The 22,476-nt window shown below is 43.8% G+C and overlaps 1 protein-coding gene across 4 annotated transcripts in view; it reads right to left on the bottom strand.

Moving 5' to 3' along the window:
- Positions 1 to 22,476, bottom strand: part of NHS (NHS actin remodeling regulator) — a 249,527-nt gene that overhangs the window by 33,049 nt on the left and 194,002 nt on the right. Inside the window, exon 1 of one of the 4 annotated variants that reach the window (XM_032100731.1) lies at positions 14,951 to 15,030. The exons of the other annotated variants lie outside the window; for them this stretch is intronic. Within the exon in view, the coding sequence (XP_031956622.1) occupies positions 14,951 to 14,972 (22 nt within the window). The 5' untranslated portion in view covers positions 14,973 to 15,030. Of the gene's footprint in view, positions 1 to 14,950; positions 15,031 to 22,476 lie in introns of those variants that run through there. 4 annotated transcript variants of the gene reach the window in all.

The following is a 22,476-nucleotide window of genomic DNA, read 5'->3' as shown; positions in this document are numbered from 1 at the left end:
ACAATAACCTCTTAGAAATACAGAGTACTTTGTATGTTCAAGCCTTCATTCCTGTGAAGTTTCTATAGCCAGAAATTTCTTCCTTTTCTTTCATTCCTGTTCTCAGGTCTGTGCTTTACACAGCCTCCAAGAGTGCCCTGCAGGGTAATGGTAAAAAAGGCAGACAACATGGCAGTCCTGCCTGGCAAACTTAAGGCTGCTGTTCGGTCAACTATTCTGCAGGAATATTAATTTCATATTCAATTCAGATTGCTACCATGCTCAATGAGAAAACAAAGAGCTAACTAGCCAGTAAAATAGTGAAGGTATAAACAGTGGTGGAGAAAAACCCAAACCAGAACTATTTTAAGGTTACGGGACCTAATGGTAAGGATGGACTGTTACAGTAGGGACATCCCACATATGCACACGTCTATGTGTTTGTGTACATACACACTCCAGAGCATATAACTGAAATCAATGTCCCAAGAGAGCCCTTTCAGTCCTACATGCTTAATTAGTTGAAAACACTTCTTTCAATTTGACACACTTTCAGTGCTTGTCAACACAGATTTCTTCCCGTGTTGACCCTTCACATTACTCCCACTCTGGATACGCAGCAAGATAAAGTCTCTTATCTCCAGCAGTGTAGTGTATGGTTGTGATAACACACTTTGTAAGCATGCTTTCAGACATCCTTTGCAATTCTCTCTCACTGCTCTGCTATTTTTCCCCTGTACTTACTCAGCCCAAATCACTACTAAGCTTGCCCGAGTTGCTCCAGCAGGTCACCATAATGCTCTCCCTTTTATCACAGAGAAGTGTGCTGTTCACTGTGATGGTGCTCTCAGATCAGTCACCTTGATTTCACATGCCAGCACTCAAGAACAAAGCTTTACAAAATTCATTTACTATTCTACCTACCTTAGTTAATGCTTACCTTCACAATCTTGTGAAAAAGAAATCCCATCCTATAGACAATTTTAAGGTAGGTCAAACTGGTTTTTGGCAGCAGTTTTAGGGTATCCTGCCTATTCTTCTACTGAAAACATTCAATTCCCCCGCATATTTCTGTCTGAACATTTGCACCTAAAGTGGTCGTTTTCAAGTAATAGCCTTTTGAGTCTGTGCTGAGCATTCTCTTTTCAAGAATAGCAGAGACTTGGTCATTGCAGCACCTATTTCCACATCAGCATCTGCAATATGAACAATCTCTCCACATTTGTGAACCTAGAGACCACCAGTAGAACACCATGAACCTTGAAAAAGCACACTGGAAGATGACACTCAACAAAGAATATGTTGTGCTTGCCATATTGGGAGATAAGATTCAGATCACTTATTCCAAGTACAGCAAATGTATTTCTGCTTTCTGTTTGAAATTTTCAAAAACTACAACCTTCCATCTAAGCTCTAAGACTTAGTCTCTGTACCTTCTCAGCAGGTAAACCCTGAGAAACGGCATTTAGCATCAAAGATGCCAGTTTGCACTGAAAACGAATGAGCAGGACCCTCCTTCCCTTCCACTGGCACTGCCTGTAGGCTGAGGAATCAAACTCCCAAGAGTCAGGAACAACAAGCCATGTGTTAGGAGCAGAGATGGTGGCTCATATTTCACACTTCTTCCTCCCCATCAGTCTTTTTCAGTTTGCTTGGCTAGATGCCTTGGATGCCACTTAACTGCAAGTGGAGGTAAGTAGCAACAGTTTCTTACAATTCCATTTAGTAAATACTGTGCAATACTATGTATGTAAATACTACTACAACATGTCCCTTCAAATTACTCACAGCCCTTCAGGGGAAGACAGAAAATCAAGCATCTCAGGGGGACCAAAGGCAACTCTTTTTTTTCTTCCTCTGGAGATATATTCTTGCTGCTCTTGCAGCTCCGTAAGTCTGTTCTGCAGTGGCATTGAAAGACCTGGCTGTGTCTCTCTATCCCTATCTCTGAACAGCTTCCTCCCTGGAATGGTAAGGCAGTGTGTTTCTTGGGACAGGCAACAAAAATCCCACACACTCCTCTACAGGTTTTCTCTGGAGCCACCCTGATGGTGGCCCAGATCTGGCTGGGCACAGGGGTGCAGTTACAGATACAACCAGTTCATGGTGTAGCTCCTCTGGGTTCTTTCAGTAAAACTCTTCCCCAGTCTCAGTGAATACCCAAGCCCCCCATTACCAGCCCCCTCAGATGTTTGTCTGAAACTGGGCTTCAAGGAAACGGCTTGGGAGGCCAGAGCCATCTGAATCAGCCCACAAATCACAGAACCACAGACTGGGCTGGGCTGGAAGTGACCTTAGACATCACCTAGTTCCAACTCCCTTCCATGGGCAGGAACACCTTTTGGTAGACCAGATTGCTCTGGACCAGGAGGAGGCTCCTATTTCCACACTGTCCTTCTCCAGTCCCACTTCTGATGGGATGTTTGTGTAAAACATTACAGCTAACTGGGATGTTAAGAGTTCAGAAAAGCACACTGAGAGCAGGGCCAGCTGAACTGCAGAGTTTCATTTGTTGAGACAACAGTGAACACAGTTCTTTTTGTTTTGTAAGGGGAAGGAGAACTGCCTGCAAATAAGGATTCCTGCCCCTTCTATACTTTCTCAAAGGAATTGTTTTAAGTGAAGAAACCTGATTAGGATTTAGGCAACCTTTAGAATTCTTGTGAGTGCCCTCTACCCACCCTGTGATGCCAAGGACATGTTCCAGCACCGCTCACTGCCAGAGCTCCAGCTCTTTCCCAGGAATTGCAGCCTCTCCTCTCCAGGCTTTTTGGGTTCGAAATTAGCCCTTAATCCATAAAACATGGACATGTTACAATATATGGAATGGCCTGTATTACTTACAGTACTTTCTATACACAGACAAAAAGACTTTCTAGACAAAGACACCAAGATACACTGGATTACTTTTTAAAGAAACCCATCCAGATAACATTTGGAAACTCTGTCAGTGATGTTGTGTATCTAGACTGCAGGATGAATAACTTACGTCAAGATAAATTATCTTCCCACTGTTGTTATTATTTGAATAACATGTTCTCAGCTTACTCACCTTAGGCACTAATATTTTTTCTGCAGACTTGCACTGTTTTTTTCTACTTCATTTCAAGCCCTTGCTTACATCAAATGGTCCACAAGCCTCAAATGGCAAATGCCAGATTGCAAATTTAACCAGGAGGTGAACATTGGTATCCCCTTGGATGTCCCTGCAGAGGTGCAAAGCTGTAACCATGCCAGCTGGGGAGCCCCCATGGCTCATGCTGACCCACTATCTCTCACTTTGAAGTGAGACATCACAGCCAATTGCAACTAGTACATAAAATGCAGCATGAAGACATTTAAGCTAAAATAAATTTTAAAGCATTTACTTCTTTTAAAGTGTCATAGGATGTTCATAAAGATCATAACACACGCTAGGCTTCATTGTTATGGCTAATATGGTTTTATGAGTCCAAACCATATACTATTGTTTGTACTCACATTTATACTATTAAGCCACATATTCATGCACAAAACCTAATTGAGTTCTGATGGGGTTTCTGAAAAGCCACATGTGCTGAAGAGCTTCAGGGTTTGTCAGATGCTGCAGGGGTGTGGACCACTCTCTGGTGAGAGCTGTCATCCAGAACATAGCTGCAAACAGCTAATTCTTGCACTCCTCTGTCTCCACTTCTTGTAACTCCTCTGTCTTTGTGCATGCATCAGACCCAGTACAAGGCAACTTTCAACACGTTGGCTTTAGCACTGCAAATACACAGAGTGGCAAACAATTGCTCCCTTAATGTACATATAAAACGATTACCTTTTAACTGTGGGCAGACATTTTATTATGACCATGTCCCAGGGACTGTACATGAAGAAGAAAGGCCAGAAGGCACGGCTGAAATGGCTACATTTCATTGCATCCAGTCAAAACCAGAGCAGAAATGTCAGGTGTCAACACCTACTGGCAACTATCAAATACCACTGTGGAATGACTGCACTGACAGCAACACTGGGCAGGAAGTCTTCAAACTCTCACCTGTAAGGAGTGATGAAAATTAAATGAAACTAATCTGCAGGAAATAAGCTTCTTCAAAAAAAATCCACAGGAAAAGAAATTAAACTAGGAAATACTTTCAGGAAAGGAATAAGGCAAGGAACAAAGGAGAGCAGGGAGAAGGGCATTGGGAGAAGGAAGAATTGTCATTAAAGTTATCATGCAGAAAGTGTAAGTTAAAAATGGGGCCACTGAGTAGCAAACAGTGTTTGACCTTAATGTATCATGTATCAAGTGGAATGGTGAATCAGGGCGGAGGGCACTCCTGGGACACTCAGATTTATTCACGATGAGCAAAGATGACAATATTTCCAAGCATAAAGAAGCAGACAATGGAAAATAATCACAAAAGTAACTTTCCTCAGGGGAGATTTGTCTCCCTGGAGAATTTCTGTAGCTAACAGATAGGCTCCTCACTGATTTTGAGTACAAATGTGCCTCACAGAGATCTGAAGAGTTGTCTAGCAGCACCTATCCCCCTCTGTTCACTGTGGAAGGACCATGAGAAGACAGACTGTGAGGAGCTGACATGTTCTGTCACACCAGGCATCAGGAGGGGAGACACCATCTTTATGTGGGAGCAGGGCTCCCTACTTGGAAACAGAAGGGAGTCTGCAAAGCTATGGATCAGTTCTCACATTTAGTCATTGAATACATTTAATGACAAAGTAAATAAAATTGGGTCACGGACAGGCAAGCTTCCAAGGCATAAGGTGAGTTTTAACTCAAAAGGTGAAGCATTGCCTGAGAAACTGAACAAAATATATTCATTTTTATGAAGGAAGGGATAAACACACTCATAAACGTGACCATAAGCTGGGCCAGGTGTGCAATTTTGCTGTCCTTACTCTGTCCTTCCTAAGTCACGGATCTGCCTGACTTCTCTGGACCCTCCAGCCATGTCAGGACATCAGGTCTCGCCCTAATTACCTCCCTCCCACTTCACTGCCTTCTCTTCTCTGCTTCTCATCTCTATGGATTTTCCAAGTGGTGTTAAAAAAAGGAAGTGCTGGAAGAGGTGCCAGACTGCTCTAGAGGCTGAGATGCTGTACATGCTGAACAGTAAAGGCAGACGACACCCACGGATACAGCACAGCCCTGATCTGGCAGGATCTGTGGAGGGGGGAGGTGGCAATTGGTCCTCACATCCTATCAACTCCCATAGCATCTGCCAGCACAGGCGGAGGGAGAGCCACCCCAGCCAAGTTTTTTTTTTTTTTTGTAAAATGGATCTTGTTCATAAAGTCAGAGACATTTTATATACAAATACAGATCAGCTCCCTGCCATCTGCTTATTTCTATGTAGTGTTGAAAGTATCATAAGGGTGTTACAGAGAATATGAAAACAAGGTCTTACCTCTGCTGCTGAGCTTAAAAAAAAAAGGAAAAAAAGAAAAGAGGAGAAAATATAAGAGTTGGTATGCAGTGAAAAGCTAAGAACTGAGACAGCATTTTCAATCGTGGTTGCCCGGGCTGCTGTTGTTTGGGGATGGAGTTTGGCCTCATAGGTGGATATGCTGGCACATCCCTGCTCTGGGCCTGATCCAAGTTACCTCCTGGCCTTCAACAGCCATCTCTTGTCCTGCCAGGGACCTCCTAGCCTTTTCTGTGGTCTTTCTACTTGTGTGTCTTAAGAGCAGAAATCACCCTTTTATGCTAAGCATTCGCACATATAATTACAGGCCCTGCATTTCATGTGCTAGTCCAGGAATACCTCTCTGGTGGGTCTGTTTAGTGTTATACTCTTACAGATAAAAGTAGTCCTTATTCCCCACTAGGACATGCTCCAAACCTTTGAGACCAAGCCGTGGCTTGCACTGCAGTTTCGGACCCACAAAACTAGGGGGTCCTACAGCACAATCAACCTTCACCATTTACAAGCAGCTCCAAAGCACTGCACTGGATAAGAAACAGGTGGTTCATTACTCAGAATTAACCAGCCATGGTCAGTATAGAAAAAAGAGCCAGGTTGCCTGGTCCCACTAGAGCCCAGACCCACACGGCACAGGAAGACACAAGAATTCACCTATCATCTGCCAGATTCATTATCACTTGAGGGTTTTTAACTGCTGCATTTAAATATAGCTAATTCTGATAAATCAAGATTGTTTCCCTCACTTGCCAGTTTGATAATTTCATCTTCATGTTTATTCACATTAGTAAGTAATGGTTTCCTCTGGGATGTAATACCTTTTCTCGCAGTAAGCGAGGGTGAGGTCTGCTTGGCAAGGTTTTTGTTACACAGGAATTTTTGAAGTTTGGGTACTGTAATACTTAACATACTTTTATTGCATCCAGAAAAATGGGATTCCGAGCAACAGCACAGAAGAAAAAACACCTAAAACTGCAATCACCACTTAGCTACGAAAATGGCGTTAGGCAAAGATTCATTTGAATGCTTTTCATTTGGGTTATCCTTTATCCCATCTATTAACATCCTGATTCCTCGTGTCTTTGTAATATTGCACAACAGCAACACTTTAAAAATACCACAGTACTTCTTCACTCTACAAGGGCCAGAGCAACCTCTGCACAGTTAGTACAACTCCCCTACTTTTGGCTAACTGTTACACATACTTCTGGTATGGGAAAGCTACAACAAAAATTCAGCCCAAGTCAAAGAACATATCTAAACTTAGAAGATTTTCATTTAGAGTCATACAACAACTTTTTTTACAGATATGTCTACAGGACAGTGGAATAATTTTCAAGGCTTTAAGAAATTTCAGTTCTATCACTCATTAGTGATAGAAGTTACAGCCACATCTGCGATAACTTATGACTAAGGGAAGTATTTGCTAAAGGGGTGGCTCAAAGACACTCATCTTCCTTCCCCTTTGATGCCCTTCTGTGGACACTCAGTGAGTGTAGGATGATGTTGCTCCAGAAATACTGCAGCCAGAAGAAACCAATGATGACCAAAGTGCCAGGCATCCCTCACAGAAATAAGCCTTGAAAAAGGACTGTGGGCAGAAAAACCTTTCTCACCCCATTCATGAACCACTGAGACCACAGATATGTGCCCAAAGCTGAGCTTATTCACATAATTCCCAAAGCAATTTTTGAATTCAGAAACTCTTTTATTTTGAGGGAAAAATGACATTAATTTGTTGCCTACTACAGAAAGCACAACTTTGCAACAGCGCTGTCACTGCCTGGTTTGTGATGATTCATTCATTCCCACAGGAGAAAAATGTCTCGTCCTCCAGCCAACTCCATACTCACCCCAGACCCCCTGCCATGAGCTGAAGCCCCACTGAAGTACAGCTCTAAATTTTCCAGCCTTACAGGTGTCATCATGCCCAGCCATGCTGATGGGGGCTCAAATAATCAGGTAATTAATCCTCCTTTATCATCATGAAAAACAGGGAGACTTGGGCTAGCAGTCCATCAGATACATATCTCAGCAGTACCTAACATTTCTAGTCAGGTGCCTACCTAACACTGGTTTTAAGATTACAGCTGATGATGACCAGAGTTTCATTCTGCATTTCAGACTAGCAATCTTCCACTTGGACTACACGATCATGGTAGGCCCCTAACAATTGAAAATGTTCTATTCTAATTCTAATTCTAATTCTAATTCTAATTCTAATTCTGTCCTACCCTACCTTATTCTAACCTATTATTTCTACCAACATGACAAACACTGCTAATTTTATACCTAAGCTTCAAATTCATAATATCTCCCAGTCTGACAACTCACTGCATGCAGGACCTGTGCAGTACCGTGTCGGGAGGTCATGAACCAATACAAGGCAGTGTATTGTGCACATGAGGCAACAACCCTCTGGAAATAATACAGGGTCTAGCTAACTCCAGCTATGTTATCTGGGGTCATTTCCCACTCTCAAACTATGGAAGTTCTTTGGGTTTTAATGCAACAAAATGACCTTTGTCTTTATACAGTACATTATACTGGCAAAGCAGCTGCAGCCATGCAGAACTGCATTTTAGCAGTCAGTCTACTCTTTGCACCCCTATATTCTTCAAAAATGTACAGGATGATGATAAATGGTAGCAATGGCTTTGGCTGGCACAGTTTTACTGGTCAAAGCTCACACTCTTTTCAGAGCTTTGTCCCGTACCTTTGCACAAACAGAAATGAATTGTGAAGAAAATCAGCTTCAGTATATTCATTCAGACTTGTTATGGGGAACAGAAGCTTTTCGATTCAGACCATATGAAAGGAATTTTAAAGTGTGGAGCACTACAGTTTATACTCCTAGCTTCATTGACTGCAATTTCCTCCCCTTGAGCTCCCACACTTGACCTACTGAGTAAATACTTCTTTCCAGGAAGTTAAAATTTCCACCCAGCAAAGCTGAAACCTTTCCATGGGGTCCAAGATCTTCAGGGTTGCTTTGTTTGCCAAATCCTATTCTGATAGCCCACAGACCACAATTCATAATATAAATAAAGTTTATTTCATCTCTTGGAGGTACCACCAACTGCACAGTGCCTCTGTTTAAACAGCTGCCAGAAGATCAAGGTAGGACTCTGCCTGACTCCAAGAAAGTTTCCAATAATCCCATGGAGACTTCACCATGATGCTGGTACCAGAAATAACCTGGGACTCACAAGCTGACTAGGTCATGTAATCACCTTCCTCTGGAGAGGATCAGAGACTTCAATAAAGCCAACCCAGAGCAGGATGACTGATATGGAAAACAAAGAAGGCTTACTGAAAGGATCAGGACAGAGAAGATGGATTCCTGAAAAGTTACCAGTAAGTGTAGGTGTTGTGAAGAGGCACTATAGAAAATGCAGAGGAAAAACTGCATGAACTGTAGTAAGTAGAAACCCAGTGCAAATTCAGAGCATGGGACTAGAGTAAACCAGGCTGACACATCAGCCAGCCTTTGAACAGGCTAAACACTTTCTGCTACATTTATGTACAATTTACAGGCTTTTTTTATTAAATTTTGCCTCATAAGAATAGACACCTGGCACTGCCAAGGCAGAAAGGGGCAGTCATATGTTGAGACAGAACAACTCAAGATGAAATATTTTATCAAATCTGGGAGAACCTCTTTCCTCTCAGGTATTTGCTGGACTTCTCTAACATTGAAAGAGGGAAAAATTATGAAAGGCAGGCTTAGGATGTAAGAAAGGACAGGACAGGACTGTCCTGGACTGCTCCAAAGAACCAGTATTGAGCCTTCAATACATGCCAGAACTGGGGATCCTGAGGCATCCATTTAGAGGATGAACACCTTTTTCCCATGGCACTACTAGACCCAGGCTAGTGATACTGATCCAGTGACTGAGCCTCTGCCCTGGCAAGTCTTGAAACTTACAGAAAATCACAAGATTTGGACCAGACTATACCCTTGCAGTTTTGGAGTTGTCTAAGACTGGCATCACATTTCCATGCACATTATGGAAGGAAAAAGAAAGCACATTACTATTTGTGCAGGTTGAATTTGAGGAGACTACCATTTAAGCACTGCACACCTTGTGTTTAAAAGGCTATTCAAGGTATTACAGTATTTTTTCTCATATTACAGCTCCAGCATCTCCAATGTACTCTGCCTTCCCAAAATGCTCATTAACCCAGGCCTCCTGGATCACATCTGCTCTTCCTGCCATTCAAACTGCCCTAGTGCAAGTCAAGTCCCTTTCTTACACATCATGAAAGAACATATTGAGAATAAAACTTAGTCACAAAAAACCTGGGAGGAATTCAGTTCAGCAAGGAAGTAGAACCATTTGTTTTGATGAAGCTGACACACCACCAAACCTTGGTTTTTCACATTGTTATATGACACATTCACTGTTTCCCAGTTAATTGAAAAAGCTGTAAAGTCAGAGAATTGTTCTGATCTGTAGTAAAAACACAGCCATGAGCTACAATTAAGTTCCTAACCACTGATGGACAGGGTATAATAATTGTTGCATGCTCGTCTCAACATTTGGAGGTAGACATTGAAAATAAGAGCTTTGGTAGGGTGGTGCTGAGACAGGGTCTGGGACAAATTAAGTGCAAGGAAAAATTGATCCTTCCCTTACCAGCCTCCCTTACCATGCCTACATTTGAAGCAGGCAGTCTGGAGCAGGGTTGTAGCAAGGTGATAACACAAACCCTGCACTGGCCTTGCTGCTGGCCAGTTGCACAGCAGAAACTCTGGGATACAGGTGTGGGGTATCAGCTGGCTCAGGCTGCAGGGTGTCAGGAGCACAGCACGTGAAGCCCTCCAAGGTCTGCAAGTGCTACCACAGCACAGGCAGTGAATAACACTTCATCAGCAGGCCACATTATTGAATAGCAATAACTTTCCATAATAACTAATTAATGTCACATACAGACCAGACACTTAAAAGAGAGAAAGTGCTATAGCTCTTCCTTCATCAAATTGCAGTGCTGAGGTCAAGCTTTACTCATCTGCTGGATTGGCAGAAGAAGGTATCTGCATGAGAGCCAGAACCTTCCCTGTGGCAGCTGTGGGCTCAATCAAGCTGTTTGGCATCTCCCCAAGCTCTATGGTGCCATTACTTCTGTGGCCATCCTGCCTGGACAGCAAACTCTAGAGCATTTGGATATCCCCCACTCATCCCTGACATGTCCTCCAGCTCTTGCCCCCCAGTGAGAACCCAGCTCTGCAAAAGGAGGCTCCCAGCAGCCCCCGTCTTGGGCAGGACTCACACCTCCCAGGAAAGCACTGCCTGGACCCACAAAGGGAACCTCAGGAAAAGTTTATTTTGGCAGGCTCAATAGTGTGGGAATGGTCAGCACTCTATCCCCTCACTTTTCCTGTGTACCAACAGGGGGACACATCTGTGTCACTCCATGTCAAGCATGTTGCCTTTTCATTCATAAAAGGCTGCCTGTATCTTTAATCACTTTGCCAGATAATAGCAAAGAAACAAGCACTTGATTGTGTTATCAGACACTATTGGAAAAGTCTAGATAAGGATGCTGAACAACCTTGGCTTATTAGTATTCCACATGCAAATGCTTCCCCATAATCCAGAGTCATCTGTATCCCAGCAACCCTTTAAATTTCATTCTCACTGAATTGCCAGATCTTTATCAAAATATAATTACAGTCTTAATTTGGATGATAAATTTTGATTGCTTGTGCTGTGCCAAAAAAAAATTTGTCAGGTACACAAAAAATGAGGTGCAACTGTGAGATGTGAATCTGCATATTCTGACATTGGTACACCACCCTTCTTCTTATCAAAAGTTTGGCTCTGATAGCTAGCAATGAGGTTCTGTAGGGGTAAATAGGCAGGGACATGAAAAACCAGTTTTCTGATGCCATCAAATGAAATTTGCACTAAAAACAGGGAGGAATTTGAAATCCACAGTTGCATATGAAGATTATCACCATTACGAAGATTATATACTATTATCATTACAAAGTAAATGATGTGCAGCACTGCTGTGCACAGTGGAAGAAAACACCAGTCCTTCCTGAAACAAGAAGAGATCATGCAGAACTCACCTTTTCTCCCACTACCTTTCCCCCCTCCTTCAATTACTGGCAGAAAACAGCACAGTGCTTTATAGTTATATCCAGATTACATGGATGATTACAAAGATTTTTCCAAAACAAGTAGCCTAAAAAAGTATCCCAGAGGAATATAACCACTGCCTACTCTACCAAGAGAGCCCAAAGGAGAGGAGATGGCCCTGCTAGCAAGCCATGGAGGTTACCTAGTTTCTGACTTACCAGAGTACAGCAGTCCAAACCCACTTCAGTTTTACCCTGCTGAAATACCAGGGGGGAAAGATAATTACTCAGATGACAATGGCATAAATGCAATTAGACGTTTGACCTTAGTGTTTCTTGGTCACATGCACAGAGTTGAACTAATTGCTAAATTTGGGTCTGGGAAGTTCTTCTTTTCCTTCTTTCCCACAAACACACTCACACTGAGTTCTTTGCACTTTTTCTGCATCCCTGAGAAGGATCCTTTCCTAGGACAGATGTGATTCCATCCCATGAAAATTATTTCCTCGCCTCCTGTGGGGGCTTTGGGTACCCAGCCTTGGTCCTCCTTGTTTTCTGCTTCTCTAACTTTGATCACCATTGCATGCACCATAAAATACCTCTCTGACACACCTGTTATCTTGAATTCATTCTCATGGAGTGTATGTTGTCCTCCCCTGAGAAGACCATGCAAGATGAGAACAGTAAGTAAATTCCACCACATAAACAAGCAGAAGGGTTACAGCGTGGATTGAATGTCATACTGTGTCACAGTTACAGGATGAAAAATGTGCTGCTTCCTTGTGAGCAGTGGTCAGCTACATCACTCAAGTGAGGTTTGTTTCCCTAATGCTCCACAGCCCCAGCACTCTCCAAGAGACCACTCCAAACCAAATGTGGTTTTGTCCAGAGCCTGATGTAAGCAAACACAGTTGCCAACTAATGGTAAAATTCAAAGCTCACTGAAGTCCAGAAAGATACCTGCAACCTTTGCAGTCATGACTGTGCCCTGGCTCCCATTCCCTAACAATCATGTCCATCACTGACACATCAGTAACACTTTTGCTGACAATAGCAGTACAAAGTTTTACAGCTGAAAGGTCTGAGGCATTGAACCGTTCTCGTCCCATTGGTGGTAGGAGCTCAATGGGGTTAATACTGCAGTAGAAATAGAGGGCAGGAAGGAACCATGTGAGAATTGTCTAGTCCATGACTTTTCCAACTCTGAAACACAGCTAAAATTAACAGCAAATGAGGTACCCACCTCCTGACACAGAAAATGTTTCCTGTAGTGAATTTTGACTGATGTGTGACCAAACCTGTCCTAAAAATGCCAAAATGCAAAGCCAAGTTTAATTCCACTACTCTAAAGTGGACTAAGTATTTTTAGTTCACCCCAATTTTATTATTCTTAAAAAGCCTAAAAGAAGGGCATCCTATAAGCTCCATAGGAGCCTGTCCCAGTGCTTTATTCCTCTTTGTGCTTGGAAAGGTCTTCCTAACCTTCCCTGCTGCAAAGTCAGCTGGCTCCTAAGGGGGAAGGCTGCAGAAGCAGGCATGCTGGCTGCAGTCACATGCAGCTCCCCTCTTCTTTGGATATCAGACTCTGTCTCTAGTGCCATAAATTTGCAACTTCTCACCTCAGCTGAACTGAGATGAGATGAAAATGCCAGAACTAGTGCCCTGGCCCAAAATCCAGAACTAGTTTTCATTCCAGGCAGTGGGGAAGTGGGCATGCCTGAGCCCTCAAAGGAGGATGATGAATCGCTGCTTACTCTGGATACACAGTTCTTTGCTCTCCTTTTAAAAAATGCATTTATTTCCTTCTGGTGAAGGGTGCCATGCTAAAATCACAGGAAAACAAAGTTGCCTATCCACAGCAGCAGATTCAGCCTGACACTAGCGAGAAGGAAAGCTTCCATATGCCATGGTGACTAGTTCAGTACAGCCTGTTAACCATTCCTTCCACCTGCCAGGCACACTGCCCTCCACATAAGCACTGTTAGTGAAGGCAAGCATACATCTGGATGAAAACCACACTGAGAGGAACATGCCATTTTTAAAGCCTGGCTTTTGTCTCTGTCATGTTCAAATACTAAGGCTAATGTTGAGAGGACTGGCAGAAGAGGTTACCAGATTTACTCTTCCTCTGCACCATGGCATGTTGCAGGGGGAGGAGTTCAAAATGGCCCCTGTGACAGCTGCCGGCATCTTCACAATAGCTGCTAAAAGAGAGGCTTATTCCTCCCAGCAACTCTTCCATTAGAGCTTTCTCAAGGGGAGCAATGGACTCCTCAAGCCTCCAGCCACAGCAGGAACTTCCTGAAGGAACATTTCATATTCAGAAGGAATCACAATGTTGCTATTTCTTTTCTGCCTCTTTCATTCTTGAGCCCAGATCTCCCATCTTTGAGCTTGTCATTACAGACTACAGCAGGAGGTCTGTGGCTATCACATGAACATCCCAAGTTCCTAGTAAGCAAAACTGGTCTGGCTTCCTCAGCTCTCTTGAGTGTTCTCCTGGGTGAAAAGACAAGCAAGTCTCACCATTGGGAAACGGGAGCCCAGAGAGGAATGTTACAAGCCTTCCATAGCCAAATGGACTCTTGGCATTACACCCTCTGCTTTGGACCAAGCATCATCACAACAACCACAAACCCAAACTGTATCAGGGATACCAGTAGCTGAATACTTGGATGTCTTTCACTGCCCACTGTTTGGGCTAAGACACTTTACCCTTGACGGACCAGTCTTGACAAACTTATTTATCTAAAAATGGCTTGACTGATTCTGCCGATTCCAGGAACCACAGACAGAATAACCCTCTGTCCACGGCACAGCCTGGCATCCCGCTGATTTCCATGGAAGACAGCAACAGGGCAAGTGCAGTGGAGGGAGCAGCACTCAAGTGGTTAATGCATGCCATGAAAAACTATACATACATATACTGTCTCACATAGCCAGAATCTATTATGTTGACATTTTCCATTCAGTGCCACTAGAATTAAAATGCTCATAATAAAAACCTGCCAATTAGAACCACAGAAATTATCACCAAAGCAAAATTCATTTCTATCTATATGGTTGACCAGAAGTCTTTCTGCCTCTTACAAGCAACATTAATGCCATCCACTACAACAACAAATGCTAGTCAAATTCCTTTCTTTCCACCTGTGATTTTAAAAGTACATTTCCTGTGCAGAATGCTGTGTGCTTGGCAACCTCTGCATCTCCCCTCCTGATGAGTAGCAGAAACGCTGCATGCTAAACTCTCCTGTAATGACATGGATTCCCACATCAGAGAAAAATTCTCAAACTACCCAGGAAAAACTTCAAATAACCTGCAAGGTATTTAACAAACCAGAGGCAACAGCGAAAGTCAAACCCTCAAAACATACAGAAAGAGAGAGAGAGAGAGAGAGAAAGAAAATAAATGCCCTCTGCTTGACCCAAAATAACAGAACGGTTCTGCATAGAAAAGAAAATTAATTACCATTGTGGGAACCCTCAGTCATTTAGAGTCTCCAGTCAAGGCTGAGAGCCATTCTGAGACTGCAGGTTTTTCCTGTAACTTCACTTCCCAGCTCTGCGAGGAACCAGTTAAAAATGACATCACTGCTCATACTACCCTCCTCCTCCTCCCCATTCACTTGCTAAAAAAGCTGAGGCTGCTCCTCTCCCCCTGCATTGGCTCCAGATTTGGTCCTCACTCCTCTCTGACAAGTTCCCGGTCTGCAGTTGACTGTGTGAATCGGTGTCAGTGTGGGATGGAGGATGCATCTCTGCGCTTTTCCAGCATCCCTGCTGGCACCCACTTGAGAAATAAAATAGCCTTTCCATTAAGAAATCAGAAGAGGTCTAACCTCACAATGCATAATGCATTACACAACCAGCTCCGTTTACAGAAGGCAGACAGTCTTACTCTTTGAAGTGGAAGGGAGAGAGAGACCCTCCAAGGGGTTCTGCCTTTCACCTCGTCTTCCTTGGAGGAGAGGACCCTCTCTGTGGTTTTGCTGCATCCTCCTTGCATTAGGACTGCAATCTATCTTTTTTTTCTTTTTTTATTTCCCTCCTCCTGAGTGTGACATCATCAGACACCAACTCTACTTCTGTAATAAAAAAGGATCCCAAGCAGAGCTACCTGGGATGAGGTCATCTGGAGGACCTAGGTGATGCTGGCTCCTGAACAACTGTAGCTTCTTACAAAAATACTTTGCTCTTACACGGTGTCATCAGGATTTAATAACCCTGTGCTTGCTGCAGACCAGGAGACCCAGCTGCAGGGCTGAGATCAGTCTCATTTCTATCCCTGCAAGCTCCACTGGCATCACCAGCAAGCAGGTACCTCCAGGGCACTCCCCTAGTACCCACCATTCACCTCTCAGCTCCTTTGCTCCCCCCTGACTGCTGGGAAGGATGCTGCAGCAAAACCCCTCGGCCAGCACTCCTGTCTGCTACGGCTGCGAGCACCCAGCGCGCACGCTTCCAATACTCCTCCGCTCTCCTCAGCCTTTTAAGCATCACCGAGGGGGGCCTTTGGAAAACACGGTCACCCCTGACTGGCGGCTGCAGGAGCCAGCAGCTCTCGGCCAGCCGCAGCGCAGGGCCTGGTGGTTGCTAAGGGCAATTTCCCCTTACCTGCATTTTCTCTCCTGGAAGAGCGCAGGGAACTGTGCTGAGCCTGCCCACCCCCGGGGCAGCCAGTGGGTACCAGGGTGGCTGGGATGAGCCCCACCACTGCCGCTGGCGGGCAGAAGGGATGGCGGCTCCCAGATCGGCAGCCTTCCCTGCGTGCTCCCATGCTTGCAGCGGCAGCCAGCAGCGGCAGCCACGGCACTGCCAGGAGAGAGGAGTCCGTGTGCACATGCATATGTATAACATATGCCTCCGTGTACCTGTTTTACAGACACAGAGCTAACATGCAGATATAAACACAGACTTGCATTCTGGATCTCTCACCGCTTCCGGCAAAGCTGCAGACGTATCAAATACTGCACAAGTAAAAGGGCTGATGGAATAAGTAATTTAAAAGATGCGCAGATGTGGCACTTAGGGACATGGTTTAGTGGTGGACCTCGCAGTGTTAGGTTAATGGTTGACTCCATGATCTTAGAGGTCTTTTCCAACTGAAATGATTCTATGATCTTATGATATGACTGCATTAGCAGACGTGCTCTGACTGGTTTGTGTGCTACCTGCCTATAGAGCCTGCACACAGGAATAACCCTCACCGCAGCGCTGATTACAGGTGAGTACCTGACACAGGGCTGTAAAAGCATCACAAAACTTATGCAAACTCCTCTAAAAGGGGTAGTGGTATGTCACACATGTCACATAATGGTGCTGCTTTGTAAGCTAGAAATGTCTCACATGGAGGGGCACTGGAAAGGTCTTTCAACAATGAAACCCCCATCAACCCTCTGAATTAGGAACATGCTGGTGCATCAGGTCCCAGAGAAAATCTGTGCTAGAGACAGGGAGCCAGGGGGAAGTTGAAGGAAGTTGGTAAAAACCTTGCCTTCAGAGTTTATTCATAACTCCCTCCCCCTTCTTTTTCAGAGGAGTGCTTTGCACGTGGGCTGGTAACACATTCTTATCAAACACCAGAGCACTTCTGAATGAGCCAGAATTAAAAACCTGACATCTCCTGTCAGCTGGGACAGAACAACATTACACACTCATCAAAAGCAGGATTTCCACTAGAGAATCTCCCACTCCATCTTTTAGCAAATATCTCTGCAAATTCTCTTTTCCACATCACAGCCCTACCAGACTGCACTCATCTTCTCCAGGCATTCAGCAGGAAGAGATCTCTGGCACAGGCAGTGTGAGCCCAAGACTGAGGAGTGATGACTATGGTGGATAGGGGTGTGGGACCATCTCAGAAGCTCTACCAGGGTGAATCTCCAGATAAATACAGAAGACCGTGTCCTCTGCCATCACTCATTAATCAAACTTCAGTTTTCTACCTTCTCTGGTAGGGATATCACAGTCATTAGCAAAGGGGGATCCTACATACACGTAGTTGCATCAATAACATCTCTGGACAAACATTGATTATACATCATATACTAGATCAAAAGACAAAAAAGAAGAAAGTGTGCCAATTCACCACATTCATATTTCAATTCTAAATGAAGTAAGTGTTTAACCCAGCTTCTTAAGGAAAAAATGCAAACCTGCTGTTGCCTGTCCCCTGCATCCAATCCCCATAATTTTTGAGTTCCCTCCCCAAATTTGCCAGAATAATTTGATTATGTTATATATACTTAAATACCTACAAATTTAAGATGAACAAAATAATTTTAAAAGTATATCAGTGCCACTCCCATTTAGGATAGCCAGGTAAAATTTCCACTGGGAATCTACTGCCTGACTGGCTCTGTGCTAGTGGTGGTCCCTTTGCCCTGGGAAAGGGAAGAGTGTCCTCTGGATTTTCTGAAAAGGCAAAAAAGTACATCAGAGAGTAAAGGACAAGTCTACAAATCCACATGAAGTTCTTACTTCTTTGTTTTCTTTGGTTAATGTGACAATTTATTTAGTGTTTTTGTTTTCTCTTCCTAAATCTGCTTCTCATAGGTCAGCACTTTGGACCTCAAATGCCTATGGATTTTATTCCCTGAAGAAACCTTTGAACACAGCCTTCTCATTTTACTTTGGTTCTCCCAAGCAATGGCATTGTTTCAATCTACAGATGGGAACGTTTGCAGACTGCTGGCTGGTTATAACAGCTCCCAGACCTGACAAGTTCCATGCTCATTCCTGGTTGTGAGATGTTTTTGCAGGAGAGCAAACAAACTCATTCCTGTAAGAAAGAACAGGCAATCAAAGTGTGGGATTCGGTGTAGAAAGATCACAACCGAAATAAATTAGGGCTGCAAGTTTTTCCAGAGCTCTCAGAACTCTCAAAGAGGCAGAAAACCTTTCAGTTAGAAGAAAAAGAAGCTTACCCACCTCTCCCATCATTTCCCCTCCTATTATACTAATATTAACTAACTGTTTTACTTGGTGACTGCAGATTGTTTCAAGTTTTTGGGTGACTGAGTTGAAGATCAGTGCTCAAATAAATGATCATCAAGTAGCACTACTGCCCTAATATATGCATTTCAGTGTACCTTGGGGTACCTCCGAAGCAAATGGGGCAGAATATGTTCCGTATTACATGAATTCTTCACTTGTCTTAGCAAATGCACCTTGTTCGGGATTTGCACTATCTTCTTTCATCAGTATTATGCCTCCCACAAGCACAGTTTAACAAATGTATTTTATCATATAAATGGGTGTTTCTCATTTTGAGAATCCTTCCGAGGTAAGCTGAGAGTCCTGGACTACTTCCCTGCTCTGACCAGTCTTTAAATGCAATCAAGTCTGATAAGAGACATGAAGGAGTCAGCAGATGAATGTCACACATCCATTTCCTCTGCTATTTTTAACAGCACAAAGCATACTGAAAGGAAGGATGGAAAGTCCTCCTCTTTAATGATGTCCCTGAAATTTTCAAAAAAATCTAAATTTCAATACTCTTTCATTTCAACCCAAACTGTTAAAAAGTAAATCAAGGTCACGGCTGTCTGTCACTTTCCCAAATTACTCTTGAGTAAAGACAGCCCTCAGCCAAATAATATCAGTCTAAATAGGAACTCAGCCTCTTCTGTTTCATTATCCCGGAGAGGTTTCAATTTCAAAGCTGACTTGGGCCACATAAAAGTCAGCTTTTAAGCAGGAGCAGTATGAATATTTCTGCCTCCCCTCTATTTTACCTTCTCAAGGAAAGAAAGAAGAAAGTAAGACCCAGTAGCAGTTCTGGTGACCTGACACAAGAGAAGGAAGCAGAACACAGTGATATTCCTTTGACAGGAAATCTCAGTGCCATAATCTCATCATCTATTTTCCTTCCTGCTCCACTTGACTGCATGTACCCCAAAACCAGGCTGCTCCAGCCTGCTGCTCCCATTTCAGAGGAGCTGGCCATCATTGGCAGGGGCATCGCCAAGCACCCCACCAATTGGCAACAAGAGGTGACAACTCAATCAACCCTGGAGATCCTTACTGGTGCTACCCTTCTTTTTCACAAGGTGCAACTGGAGCAGGTCCAGAGAATGGCCATGAAGATGATCAGAGAGCTGAAGCACCTCTCCTATGAAGATAGGCTGAGAGATCTGGGGTTGTTCAGTCTGGAGAAGAAAGAGAAGGCTCCAGGAAGATCTTCCAGCTGCCTTTCAGTGCCTACAAGAAAGCTGGAGAAGGACTTTTTCCAAGGGCATGTAGTGACCGGACAGGGAATGGCCTTAAGCTGAAAGAGGGTGGGTTCAGATTAGAATACTGTGAGGGTGGTGAGCCACTGGAACAGGTTGTCCAGAGAAGCTGGATGGTGGATGCCCCATACTTAGAAGTATTCAAGGCCAGGTTGAATGAGTCTTTGAGCAACCTGGTCTACAGGAAGGTGTCCCTGCCCATGGCAGGGAAATTGGAACAAGATGATCTTTAGGGCCTGTTCCAGCCCAGGCCATTCTTTGATTCTGTGATGATTCTATGGAGTGTGAGAAATGGAGACAAAAAGGAGGAAGAGAAGAGAAATTTGGATGGGAAAGACGCAAGAAAGGAAGGAGGGAGCTGTTGCTACTTTTACTTTCCATGTACCTGCCATAGAGTTCGAATGTCAGGCGTACACTGGGGACATGGTACAGCTCACGTGTTTATCACATCACCTTTGCTGCACTGAATTCACCACAGCTGGGTTTCATGCCCTCAGCAGGCAGTGGCTTCAGTGACAGTCATACGTGAAATTCCAGCCTCTTCATAACAGGCTCCTTGCAAAGGTTGGTGTTGGCTTTAACATTCATCTTTTATGCTTTTAAAACTCTTAAGGGAATGTCCTTAGCATAGCTATTCCCTTTTTGTTTTACTTTCATGCCTGAAAGACTGGGTTGCATTGCTGGTCTGTCCCTTTTTTAGCCTTGACAGACAGGTAAGGGCACTGCAGCCTCTGGTCGAAACCTGGAAACAGAAGCAGGGCAGGGGAGGGCCTGTCTTACACCTCCCAGTTTCTCTTAACCCCCACTTTTTCTGTCTGTTACTGCACATCCCCGTCTATGCTCTGTTGCACACTCTGGAGCTATGAAGTGAATTTTGTAAGTTTAGGTAGTTGTTGGCACCACGAGAGGAGATGTAAATTGGAGAGAAAGAGTAGTAAAAAATAATTATGTAGTAAAAAATAATTGTACTGTATGACAGAAAATGGAATATATTTTGGATGTGCTGGGCTGAACATTTTTGAGGAGTCAGGAGGGGAAGTGTCAGAGTTGGAGCAGTGGGGAGAGGGACTACAGAAGGCAACAAACACACTTCAGGGTAATAATATAATCTTGAAAGCCTTTCCTCTTTTGCAGTAACTGTACTCTGGGCTAGTCTTCTAGCTGCTACCCATGTGCAGTGGGCATTGCTTTGTCACAAGCAACATAAAACATACTGCAGATGCTCATAGCAATGGGAAATACAGAAAGTGAAGTTCAAAAACATGCAAATGGAAATAGCTAATAGCACATGCCTGGAAGTGAGATTGCCAAAGCCATTTGGAAGGGTTCAGGTATGCACTACCCATCAACACTTGGCTTTGTGAATCTTAACTTCCATCTTACAACATCAGGGTAGAGGAAGGTTTCTTGGCATTTGGGAGGCAAGTAAATTGTATTTCTAAGAAAGAAAGAAGGTCATGTTAATTAATTTAATAATTAAGAAGGCATTAATTATTAAAATAATTAAGAACTAGAAAACAATGCAATGCAACAAAAAAAATCTTGAGGTTTTCGGGGGTAGCACTCGGAGAACATTGCCACCCAAAGGGACTGGATTCACTATCAGTTTTCAGACCATTTCCCACACCCATCCTCATACACAGGAACCTTCCCACGGCCAAGGACCCACATTCTCACCCTCGCTGAATATGATGCATAAACCAAAAATTATCAGACTGATTGTCTTTTCATAGTGATACTGGTTCTTACAGGGCTGCCTCAAATAGCAGGCATTTTTCTCGCACTTCATAATAAATAATTTTTCAGTGCTAAAGCATCGTTTGCAGGGCCCTTTTATAACATCAACTCATGAAACACAACAACTCTGCTCGCACAAGGCAGGTCTTCCTTATATTCAATTGTATGTCCTATATACTGTCATTTTTTCAAGCAGAATTAATGAGTTTCTGGTACCAGACAAGTGCTGTTCCTCCACAGTTTTGAAGTCTGCTTGTCATCATGGACAAGCTCTGCTGCTGGGAGGTAACTTTTGGCCAAAGCATCTGGGAGGTGTGTTGGAAGCCTTGAGAACAACTCCACAGCTGTCTGTCCTTGGTGTCTGCTCCTTTTCTGCCCCAACATCCTCCTATCCAGAAAGAGGGCCCTGGCACACAAACCAGACAGCAAGGCTGGTTTCAGCAACCATTCTTGTTTTCCCATACTTTTAGTATTGGTTCCATAGAAACACAGATTCAAAGAACCAAAGAATGGTTTGGGTTGGAAGGGACCTTAATGTTCATCTAGTTTCAACCCTCCTCCCATGAGCAGGGACACCTTTCACTCTACCAGGTTGCTCAAAACCCCATCCAATCCAGCCTTGAACATTCCCAGGGATGTGGACTCTGCTTGCAACTTGTTTATAAAACACCAGGTCCTAAATGCAGTATGTAGTGGTAGCTACAAATTATCAAGGTACTTGCTGGTAAAGATTATTACAGTTTTCTGCTCTTCTTCCTACTGTGATTACAGGGTGCTGCTCAACACATGCAACCCCATACAAGCACCTTTTAGCCTCATTTCCTACAGAAATGAGTGGGATGGACTCACACCAGCTGCTGCCTGCGTGGCTGCACCTTCCATCGCTGCCACGCACCATGGGCCCCCTGGCCAACCAGGGCCAGATCCACACAGGGTAGGTGTCACCAGGGTGCAAAATAGCAATTCAGAAAATTTATTTTTCTCACAGCTTGAAGAAAGGAAGGGATTTTCTGTGTCACCTCACCTA

The sequence above is a fragment of the Corvus moneduloides genome, chromosome 2 (genome assembly GCF_009650955.1).
Source record: "Corvus moneduloides isolate bCorMon1 chromosome 2, bCorMon1.pri, whole genome shotgun sequence".
Lineage (NCBI taxonomy): Eukaryota > Metazoa > Chordata > Aves > Passeriformes > Corvidae > Corvus > Corvus moneduloides.
This window is presented reverse-complemented; position numbering and strand designations above follow the sequence as displayed.